The following is a 10,937-nucleotide window of genomic DNA, read 5'->3' as shown; positions in this document are numbered from 1 at the left end:
AATATTATAAAAATAATATCACTAATAAGCTAATAAATCAAGCCTTCTGAAACACGGAATCAACATTCCCATCTCTTCCCTCATCTGGGCCCCCTGTGAACACCACCACAGGTGGGGGACAGAGCAGAGACCCCCCCCAAATCCCCCTCCCCAATAAAATCTCAGCATCACCAGCTGCTCCTCCAAACTTTATTGCTGCAATAAACAATAAATAACGACGAAAAACCCAGCAAAAAACAACCCCCCCTTTGCCCAAGGTTTTTTTGGGGAAAAAAAGGAGAAAAAGAGACCCCCCCCCCCCAGTTTGGGGGACCCCCGAGTGTTGGGATTTCTGAGCACAGACAAAATTCCCGCCCCACAGCATTGGGGAGATTCATCCTCTAAGAAAATGACGAATATTCAGACATAATTCAATCTAAAATCTCAGACGCGATTCAAGGTATGAAATTTAACGCCATCCAATGCTGTTAAATTATCTGCTACAACCTGAGGAGAAGAGAAAACAAAATCGCGGAATGGGAGGAGCTGGGGGGTCCCGGAGGCTCGGGGCAGGCACAAAAAAAAACAAAAAATAAAATAAAATAAAATAAAATGAAATGAAATTTAAAAAGCGGGGAATGGGAGGAGCTGGGGGGTTCCGGGGGTTCCAGCAGCGTCTACTTGGTGTGTTTGACGCTCTGCTCCTGCTGGCGGATGATCTGCGCGATGGGGCTGGCGATGCCGCCTATCAAGGTCCAGTACTCCTCGAAGCTGATGCGCCCGTCCTTGTTCTCATCCAGGTCGCAGATGAGTTTGTCGGCGGCGCGGCGGTTCCCCGTGTCCTGTGGTGTCACAGACGTCTTTTATGAAAAAATCTCTTTCCTTAGGATTTTTTCCTTCTGAGAAGCTGAGAGGTCTCAGGAACAAAACGTAAACATTAATTATCTGCTGCTGTGGAATGCAACAGATGGGTATGTGATTGACCCGTGTTGGATGTTTCTAATTAATGGCCAATCCCAGCCCAGAAAGCCCGAGCCACAAATCTTTGTTTTCACTCTTTCCTATTCTATTCTTAGCTAAATCTTCTGAAGAAATCCTTTCTTCTATTCTTTTAGTATAGTTTTAATGTAATATAGATCATAAAATAATAAATCAGCCTTCTGAAGCATGGAGTCAGATCCTCATGTCTTCCCTCATCCAAGGTTAAGGTTAAGGTTAAGGTTAAGGTTAAGGTTAAGGTTAAGGTTAAGGTTAAGGTTAAGGTTAAGGTTAAGGTTAGGGTTAGGGTTAAGGTTAGGGTTAGGGTTAACATTTGGGTTAGGGTTTGGTTAGGGTCCGGGTTAGGATTTGGATTCGGGTTAGGGTTAAGGTTAGGGTTAGTTTTGGGTTAGATTTAGGGTTAGTGTTGGGGTTACGGTTAGGGTTAGCGTTGGGTTTAGGATTTTGGGTTTTGGGTAGGGTTTCGGTTAGGGTTAGGGTTAGAGGTTAGGGGATTCTGGAGGACTTTGGTATTTGCTTATCCCAGTTTCCATTGGGTTAGGGTTAGGATTAAGCTTTAGGGTTAGGGTTAGGGTTGAGGTTAGGGTTAGGGTTAGGGTTAGGGTTTTGGTTAGGGTTAGGGTTTTGGTTTGGGTTAGGGTTTTGGTTAGGGTTAGGGTTGCAGCTACCATTAGTCCTATGTGAGTGACGGATGAGTAGGCGATTTGTGATTTTAGGTCCATTTGGTGTAGGCAGATTGCTGCTGGTTATTAGGGTTAGGGTCAGGGTTGTGGCTACAACCCGTCCTATGTGGCTGATGGATGAGTAGGGCATTAGTGATTTTATGTTGATTTGGCTCTGGTTATTAATGCTCCTCACAGGGCTGGCGTTATAAATGGCTTGTGTAAGTTCAGACCCTGTTCAGGCCGGGGTCAGGTTGGGCAGACCCCCCAAATCCCCATTCCTGCCCCCCCGTGCTCACCGTCAGCATGTGGTTGAGCTCGCGGCTGAGCATCTTGCGGAAATCCTTCTTGCTGATGCGCCGCGGGTTCTTGCAGCAGCAGCAGCGGCTCGAGTACTTGTCAAAGTTGTTCACCAGCACCTGCACGGCCCATTCCAGCTCCGTGCACTCGGCCATGGTGCCCTGAGGGGGCAAAACTCAGGTGAGACCCTCGGGGGGCTCCAGCACAAACCTCCAGAAGGGAAAAACCATTCTTGACAAAAGGAAAATGGCCCCGGGCGGGTGTGGGGCGTTCTCATCTTCTTCATCGGCCCCAAAATACTTGGTGCCACCCAAAATCCTCGGTGCCGACTATGCCCGCCCCCAAATACTCAGTGCCACCCAGAACTGCTCGGTGCCACCTGTGCCTGCCCCAAAATCCTTGGTACCACCTCTGTGCCACCCCCAGAACTCCTCAATGTCACTAAAATCCTCGGTGCCACCTGCGCCTTCCCAAAATTCTCAGTGCCACCTGTGCCCACCCCAAATCCTCGGTGCCACATGTGCCCGCCCCAGTTGGTGCCACTTGTGTCCGCCCCAAAACCCTCGATGCCACCCAGAACTCCTCGATGCCAACTGTGCCCACCCCCAAAATCCTCAGTGCCACCCAAAATCCTCGGTGCCACCCAAAATCCTCGGTGCCACCTGTGCCCGCCCCCAGAATTCTTGGTGCCACCTGTGCCCGCCCCAAAGCCCTTGGTGCCACCCAAAATCCTCAGTCCCACCTGTGCCCACCCAAAATCCTCGGTGCCACCCAAAATCCTCGGTGCCACCTGTGCCCACCCAAAATCCTCGGTGCCACCCAAAATCCTCCGTGCCCCCCGTGCCCGCCTCGCCCAGCCCCGGGGCCTCCTGTGCCGCCCCCGCGGCCGGGCCGGGCCGTGCCGGTGCTGCCGGTCCCGCTCGGTGCCGCGGGGCTCGTTAGGGAGGAACCGGGGCCGGAATTACCGGCAGGAATTACCGGCCCTGCCCTCGCTGTTGCTTCACGGCTGCGGCGGGGGCAGGTCCCGGCTTGCCGAGAACCTCTCCTGTCCCTCCTGTCCCCTCCTGTCCCCTCCTGTCCCCTTCTGTCCCCCCTGTCCCTCCTGTCCTCTCCTGTCCCTCCTGTCCCCTCCTGTCCCCTCCTGTCCCCTCCTGTCCCTCCTGTCCTCCCTGTCCCTCTTGTCCCCCCTCTCCCCTCTGTCCCCAATGTCCCCTCCCTGTCCCCTCCTGTCCCCCCACTGTCCCCACCGGGAAGCTCAGCCTGGGCCTCTCAGGACGGTGTCTCCGTCACATCCCGGTGACAATGACACGGAAACGGCGTCACCTTGGCCGGGCACGGCTCTTTCCTGCCCGCCCGGGGTGGGGACAGTCCAGGGGACAACAATGACCACAACAGCCACCGCCACCGCCACAGGGACCTCGAGGGGTGGCCCAGCATTGTCCCCACTCTGGGGACGCCATCTGAGCATGTCCCCAACCCTGCTGCTCGCTCAGGACCTGCCCCGTGCCACCTCCTGTCCCCTTTTGTCACCCTGACCCTGCCCTGTCCTGCCCCAGGGAGGTGACACCAGGCCCTGCACAATGGGGAGGTGACACTGGGCCCAGGGAGGTGACACCGGGCCCAGCCACAATGGGGAGGTGACACCGCTGGGGAAGTGACACCAGGCCCTGCCACAATGGCCCAGGGAGGTGGCACCAGGCCCAGGGAGGTGGCACCAGGCCCAGCCACTCTCTCCTCCTTATCCCCACGTGTCCCTGTGTCCTCCCAAGCCACCCCCGTGCCCTGTGGTGCCACTCCAGCGCTGGGGACCGTCCCCAACTCTCAGAACTGTCACCAGGGTGGCTTTGGGGCTCAGGGATTCCATCTGCAGCCCAGGAACCGAAGGGGTTTGGGAGCACCATGGCACCTGGCGACGACATCGGTGTCACCTGGCCCTGCACTCGCCCGCTGACATCGTGACATGGGTGACATCGGTGACATCAGTGTCACCCATCCTGTCCCCCTGGTGGCAGCGCCCTGCCCGGCCCTGGGGCACCGAGGCTGCTCCGCCGGTGACTCACGGGACAGCCCCGGGGCCAGCCGGGGGCACCGGGTGGCATCGGGGACACGGGGACACTGGGGGACGCTGGGGGACACTGAGGGACACTGAGGGACACTGGGGGACACAGGGACAGAGCCACGCGCGGCCCCAGCGCTCCCTGCTCCCAGCTCGGCATCCCCGCCGGCAAATCCTGATTTTCTGCTGTCAAATTCCTCTTTTCCACTGAAAAAATCTCCCTTTTCCGCTGTCAAATCTCCCTTTTCCACCAACAAATTTCCCTTTTCCACTGGCAAATCCCCTTTGTCCACCAAAAAAAACCTTTTCCACCAAAAAATCCTCCTTTTCCACCAACAAATCCTGCTTTTTCACTGGCAAATGCCCCTTTCCCACCAACAAATCCCCCTTTCCAATAGAAAATCCTCTTTTCCACCAACAAATCCTCCTTTTCCAACAGCAAATCCCCCTTTCCACTGGCAAATCCTCCTTTTCCACCAAAAAAAAAACCTTTTCCACCAAAACATCCTCCTTTTCCACCAAAAAATCCCCTTTTTCCACTGGGAAATTCCCCTTTTCCACCAACAAATTCCTCTTTTCCACTGGCAAATCCCTTCTCCACTGGCAGATCCCTTTTCCACCAACAAATCCTGCTTTTCCAACAGCAAATGCCCCTTTCCCACCAACAAATCCCCCTTTTCGATAGGAAATCCTCTTTTCCACTGGTAAATCCTCCTTTTCCACCAAAAAAAAATCCCCCTTTTCCAATGGCAAATTCCCTTTTTCCCGGTTCCCCTGATCCCCTCCCGGTTCTATCCCGGTTCTCCTGAGCCCATCCCGGTTCTATCCCGGTTCCACTGATCCCATCCCGGTTCTATCCTGGTCCCCCCGACCTCATCCCGGTTCCCCTCAGCCCATCCCAGTTCTATCCCGGTTCTCCTGAGCCCATCCTGGTTCCCCCCGACCCCTCCCAGTTCTCCCGAGCCCGTCCCGGTTCCATCCTGGTTCCCCTGATCCCATCCCGGTTCTATCCCGGTTCTCCCCGAGCCCATCCCGGTTCTCTCCCAGTTCCACTGATCCCATCCCGGTTCTATCCCGGTTCCCCCTCAGCCCATCCCGGTTCTATCCCGGTTCTCCTGAGCCCATCCTGGTTCCCCCCGACCCCATCCCGGTTTCCCTCAGCCCATCCCGGTTCTCCCGAGCCCATCCCGATTCTATCCCGGTTCCCCTCAGCCCATCCCGGTTCCCCTCAGCCCATCCCGGTTCCCCCTCAGCCCATCCCGGTTCTCCCGAGCCCATCCCGGTTCTATCCCGGTTCCCCTCAGCCCATCCCGGTTCTCCTGACTCCATCCCGGTTCCCCTCAGCCCATCCCGCTTCCATCCCGGTTCCTCCCGAGCCCATCCCGGTTCTATCCTGGTTCCCCCAAGCCCATCCTGGTTCCATCCCGGTTCCCCCAAGCCCATCCCGGTTCCATCCCGGTTCCCGCCGAGCCCATCCCGGTTCCATCCCGGTTCCCCTCAGCCCATCCCGGTTCTCCTCAGCCCATCCCGGTTCTATCCCGGTTCCCCCCGAGCCCATCCCGGTTCCCCCTCAGCCACTCCCAGAGAATTCCAGGAATTTCCACCTCCTCAGCCTCCAGCTTTACACCCCAGGGGCTGTTCCCAGGTAAATCCTCACCCCCGTGAGGGTCCCCAGGGCGGATCCCCCCCATTTTCCCCACCCCCGTTTTCCCCACCTGCATCCTTCCGTGCGTCCCGCGGTGTCCGTGCGTCCGTCCGGGCTGGTGGGAATGGCTCCGGCCGCTCTCTCCTTCACCTCGCACCCATCCCGCCGGCCCAGCCGGGTTTTTAAGGAGCCTCCCACCCTTCCCTGACGTTCCCGGGGCGTTTCCAGGCCGGGGCCTTACCTGGGAAACGCTTCCCCGAGGTTGCGACACACCTGGGACAGGTACGAGCGAGCAGGGACCTGCGCCGGCCTCCTTTGGGGCTCCTTTGGGGTTTTGGGGTTTTGGGATCACCCCAAAAGGTCCCAAAGGGGTGCACGAGGGGTCCCGGCAGTGGGGAGAGGGCACAGAATTCCCCCCTGGTCATGGAAATTCATTTATTCCAGCTCTGACCCAGCCCGGGCACCAGGGACAAAAATAAAAAAATCCTTAATTTGAACCGAAATCGGATGATCTGGTGGGTGCAAGGGGCTGAAACACATTTGGGGTGAATAAAATCCTCAACTTGAGCCCAAACCACTTCTCCTGGTGGGTGCAAGGGGCTGGAACAAGTTTGGGTTGAATAAAATCCTTTATTTGATCCAAAACCCAAGTTTGGGGTGGATAAAATCCTTCATTTGGGCCAAAATCACTCATTCTGCTGGGTGCAAGGGACTGACGCAGGTTTGGGAAATTTAAGGCAAATAAATTCCTTCATTTGAGCCAAATTTAAGGCAAGTTCCTTAATCTGAGCCAAATTTAAGGCAAATAAATTTGGGGATGGGTTCAAGAATGAAATCCTTAATTTGAGCCAAACCCTAGGTTTGGGGTGGATAAAATCCTTAATTTGGGCCCAAACCACTTGTCCTGGTGGGTGCAAGGGGCTGAAACACTTTTGGGGTGAATAAAATCCTTAATTTGGGCCAAATCCACATTTTCTGATGGGCGCAAGGAGCCAGCATGGGTTTAGAGCAAATAAAATCCTAAATCTGATCCAAACCCCAGGTTTGTGGTGAAGAAAACCCTTTATTTGAGCCCAAACCACTTTTTCTACTGGGTGCAAGGGGCTCGCACAAGCTTGGAGCAAATAAAATCCTTTATTTGGGCCTAAACCATATTTTCTGATGGGTGCAAGGGGGTGACACGAGTTTGGGTTAAATAAAATCCGTAATTTGAGCCAAAACCCGGGTTGGTGGCGAGGGACAGGTCCTGCCAGGCTGGTGGCAAGGGACAGGTCCTGCCAGGCTGGTGGCACCTCTGGTGGCACCGTGGTTGGCCCACAGGGAGCCTCTGTCTGCTCTCGGGTTGGGTTTCACAAGGACAACGATCATTTAGGGCTCCCTGGAAGGTGTGGCTGCAATTGGGGAGACACAGGAAATGTGTCACATGGGGGGCAAAGGGGAGCCCCAAATCTTCCGGGCGTGTGGGGACTCCTGGGTGCCAGCCCTGGTGACAGGAGGACGATTCCTGCCGTGGGAGGCACTCCTGGATGGGTCTGGAATGTTCTGGAGGCCACCAAAGATCCCTCTGGGAAAGGTTCCCATGGTGCTGGAGACACCAAACACCTCCCAGTTCTTCTCTGGAGACACCAAAGACCTCCAAATCTTCATCTAGGGGTGCTGGAGACACCAAACACCTCCAAATTCTTCATCTGGAGACACCAAACACCTCCCAGTTCGTCTTTGGAGACACCAAACACCTCCCAAATTCTTTGGAGACACCAAACACCTCCAAATCTTCATCTAGAAGTCCTGGAGACACCAAACACCTCCCAAATTCTTCTTTGGAGACACCAAACACCTCCAAATTCTTCATCTGGAGACACCAAACACCTCAAAATTCTTCTTTGGAGACACCAAACACCTCCAAATCTTCATCTAGGGGTGCTGGAGACACCAAACACCTCCAAATTCTTTATCTGGAAGTCCTGGAGACACCAAACACCTCCCAAATTCTTCTTTGGAGACACCAAACACCTCCCAGTCCTCAATTTGGAGGTCCTGGAGACACCAAACACCTCCAAATTCTTTATCTGCAAGTGCTGGAGACACCAAACACCTCCCAATTCTTTATCTAGAAATCCTGGAGACACCAAACACCCCCAAATTCTTTACCTGGAGGTCCTGGAGACCCCAAAAAACCTCCCAGTTCTCCACCTGGGGGTGCAGGACCAGGGGAACCCCAATCTCCCCAAGCTCCCATGGGCTGGGGACACCTCTGGGCCGGGCTGGGGTGGCTCCTGCCCGCTCGGGGCACCCGAACACGCCCTGGATGCCTCGTAAAGAGCAGGGCCTGGACGTGGTTGTGACATGGGCAGGAGATGTGATGAGAGGCTGATTCAGGGCTGAGCTGTTCGCCCCGGGGGCTCGGGGAGCCGTTCCCACCCTGCCGAGATGTTGCATCACCACCATCACCACCACCACCACCACCACCAGAACAGGTTTTCTCCCTCCCCACCACGATTAGGACGAGGCCAGGGCTGAGCTGACGCGATTTTTCCGGCACGGGGAGGAATTCCAGGGGCGATGGGAGCAGGTGGATCCTCCGTGCCGGGATAAAAATCAGCTCCTGCTTTGCATCCCCAGGTGCGCCCAGCGCCCGGGATCTGATCTCGGCATCGCATCTGGCTCCGTGAGGCACCAGGGCTGCAATTAGCAGCGTTAATTAATTGATGGACGGGGATTTGCGAGCTCAGGTCCCGGATGGGGAGAGGCTCAGCCAGGCCAGGGAGGTCTGAGGGCTGGACAGGGCTCCAAAATCCCAGAAAATGTAATTTGGGCTCAAATTAAAGACCTTATTCACCCCAAACCTGGGTTTTGGATCAAATTAAGGATTTTATTCACCCCAAACCTATGTGAGCTTTTTGCACCCACCAGATCATCTGATTTGGGCCCAAATTAAGGATTTTATTCAGCCCAAACTTGGGGTTCGGCTCAAATAAAGGATTGTATTTGCTGGAAATCCATGCTGGCTCCTTGCACCCACCAGAATGAGTGGTTTTGGCTCAAATAAAGGATTTTATTCACCCCAGACTTGGCTTTGGGCTCAAATTAAAGGATTTTATTCACCGCAAACCTGGGGTTTGTCTCAAATTAAGGATTTTATTCACTCCAAACTTGTATGAGCCCCTTGCATCCATCAGAAAATGTGATTTTGGCTCAAATTAAATATTTAATTTGCCCCTAACCTCTGTCAGCCTCTTGCACCCACCAGAAAATTTGATTTTGGCTCAAATTAAGGATTTTATTTGCCCCAAACCTGGATTTTGGATAAAATTAAGGCTTTTATTTGCCCCAAACCCATGCTGCCCGACCTTTGCAGCACTTTGGGTTTGGTTTTCTGCCTCTCCACGCCCTGTCCTTTTTCAGATGTTCATTTTGAGGGTCCCCAAAGCCTTTTCGGGGTGCCCGCAGCCTCCTGCAGGGTGCAGATGGCAAACCGGGCGCTCCAGCCCTGCCCTCACCCTCTGTGGAATTTCCTCTTTCCCAATTCCCTGTAACTACACCCAAATCCCACCTTTTCCAAGCCTCGAAGGCCTTTCGGAGGTTGCCAAGCTCAGGATTTTGGGGGTTTTTTTCAGGATTTTTGGGGTCTCCCCTCCAGCCCAGGAGCTGAATCCCCAAAGCACAGCCCTGGCTCTGCCCGAGGGGTCCCCACAATGGGGGGCACCCAGGAACTGGGGGTGTGTGAGACCCCTGGGATGTCCACGGGGGTCTCACACACACCTGCAGCACCCCTGGGCCCCCAGAGCATCCTCGGCATCTCCACAGTATCCTCTGCACCCCCAAAACATCCCTGGCACCCCCGTGCAGCATCCCCCTCATCCTCACAGCATCCCCTTCATCCTCACAGCACCCCCTGCACCCCCAAAACCTCCCTGGCACCCCCTCAGCATCCCCTTCATCCTCACAGCATCCCCTGCACCCTCAAAACATTCCTGGCACCCCCAGAGCATCCCCTGCACCCCCAAATCATCCCCTGCACGCCCAGAGCATTCTCAGCACCCCCAGAGCATCCTCAGCACCCCCAGAGCATCCTCGGTACCCCCCAAAACATCCCTGGTGCCCCCAAAGCACCCCCTGCACCCCTGCAGCATCCCCGACATCCCCCCCAGCACCCCCATCCTCTGCCCACCCCAAATCCACGACCCCAACCCCCAATCCTGCACCCCCGACCACGCCCACTGCCCCCCACAAACACGATCCCCCCATTCTCCTCTGTTTGGGATTTTTTGGGGTTTTTTCCATTTTTTTCCTTTATTAATTTATACAAAAACGCTCGCGAGCGGCCCCGCCCGACCCCAGCCCGAACCCCTGGAGGTGTGGGGGGCACCGAGAGGGCAAAAACCCCAAAATCACCCCGAAAAAAACCCCGAAAGAACCCCCCAGAAACAGGGGGGGAACCGCGGGGAGAGCTCCGGGGCCACCCGCACCCAGCCACGGGCACGGCGGAACTTTGGGTGCCCCTGGAGGTGCCCATGGAGGTGCCAAGGGGTGATGGGGTACAGAGACGGGGGGGCGAACCCCAAAATCCGGAGGGGACCGAGGGGAAGGAGCAGAGTCCTGATGGCTCCGGAGCTCCAACTGGAGGGTCCCGGGCACCGGGAATGGGGGAGCAAACCCCAAAATCCCGGGGGGATCGGGGAGAAGGAGCCGAATCCCGATGGCTCCGCAGCTCCGGGACCGGGGGGAACCGAACCCGGAGGGTCCCGAGAGAGCGAGGTGGGACAAACCCGGGGGTGGAGATGCCCTGGAGGTGCCATGGTGGGGACGAACCCCAAAATCCCGGGGAGACCGAGGAGAAGGAGCCGAGACCCGATCACTCCGGAGCTCCGGGACCGGGGGGGACCGAACCCGGAGGGTCCCGAGGGAACCGAACCCGGAGGGTCCCAAGGATCAGGGCTGGGGGGATCGAGCCCCAAAATCCCTGGGGGATCAGGGGGAAGGAGCCGAGTCCCGATGGCTCCGGAGCTCCGGGACCGGGGGGAACCGAACCCGGAGGGTCCCGGGGACAGAGATGGGACAAGCCCGGGGCTGGAGGCGCCTATGGGCACGGAGCTGAGGGAACGAACCCCAAAATCCCGGGAGGATCAAGGGGAAGGAGCCGAGTCCCGATCGCTCCCGAGCTCCGGGACCGGGGAAACCGAACCCGGAGGGTCCCGAGGATCAGGGCTGGGGGTTCGAGCCCCAAAATCCCGGGGGGATCAGGAGGAAGGAGCCGAGTCCCGATCACTCCGGAGCTCCGGGACGGGGGGAACCG

General features: G+C 56.4%; 1 protein-coding gene across 2 annotated transcripts; it reads right to left on the bottom strand.

Annotated features, from left to right (window-relative positions):
* Nucleotides 1-236: 236 nt before the first annotated feature.
* On the bottom strand, nucleotides 237-3,202 carry S100A16 (S100 calcium binding protein A16). 2 transcript variants are annotated; one of them, XM_058042957.1, is made up of 3 exons: nucleotides 3,188-3,202; nucleotides 1,940-2,101; nucleotides 237-821 (listed from the first exon to the last, which is right to left on the bottom strand). In XM_058042957.1, exons 2-3 carry the CDS (start codon nucleotides 2,093-2,095, stop codon nucleotides 657-659), a joined length of 321 nt encoding a protein of 106 aa, XP_057898940.1. In that variant the 5' UTR covers nucleotides 2,096-2,101; nucleotides 3,188-3,202; the 3' UTR covers nucleotides 237-656. The 2 variants fall into 2 exon arrangements, with proteins under 2 accessions (XP_057898940.1, XP_057898941.1); XM_058042958.1 differs by lacking the exon at nucleotides 3,188-3,202 and adding an exon at nucleotides 2,919-2,956.
* Nucleotides 3,203-10,937: the final 7,735 nt, after the last annotated feature.

Source organism: Melospiza georgiana, chromosome 33 (genome assembly GCF_028018845.1).
Source record: "Melospiza georgiana isolate bMelGeo1 chromosome 33, bMelGeo1.pri, whole genome shotgun sequence".
Lineage (NCBI taxonomy): Eukaryota > Metazoa > Chordata > Aves > Passeriformes > Passerellidae > Melospiza > Melospiza georgiana.
Note: the sequence above shows the minus strand (reverse complement) of the source record. Positions and strands in the feature narration are given on the sequence as shown.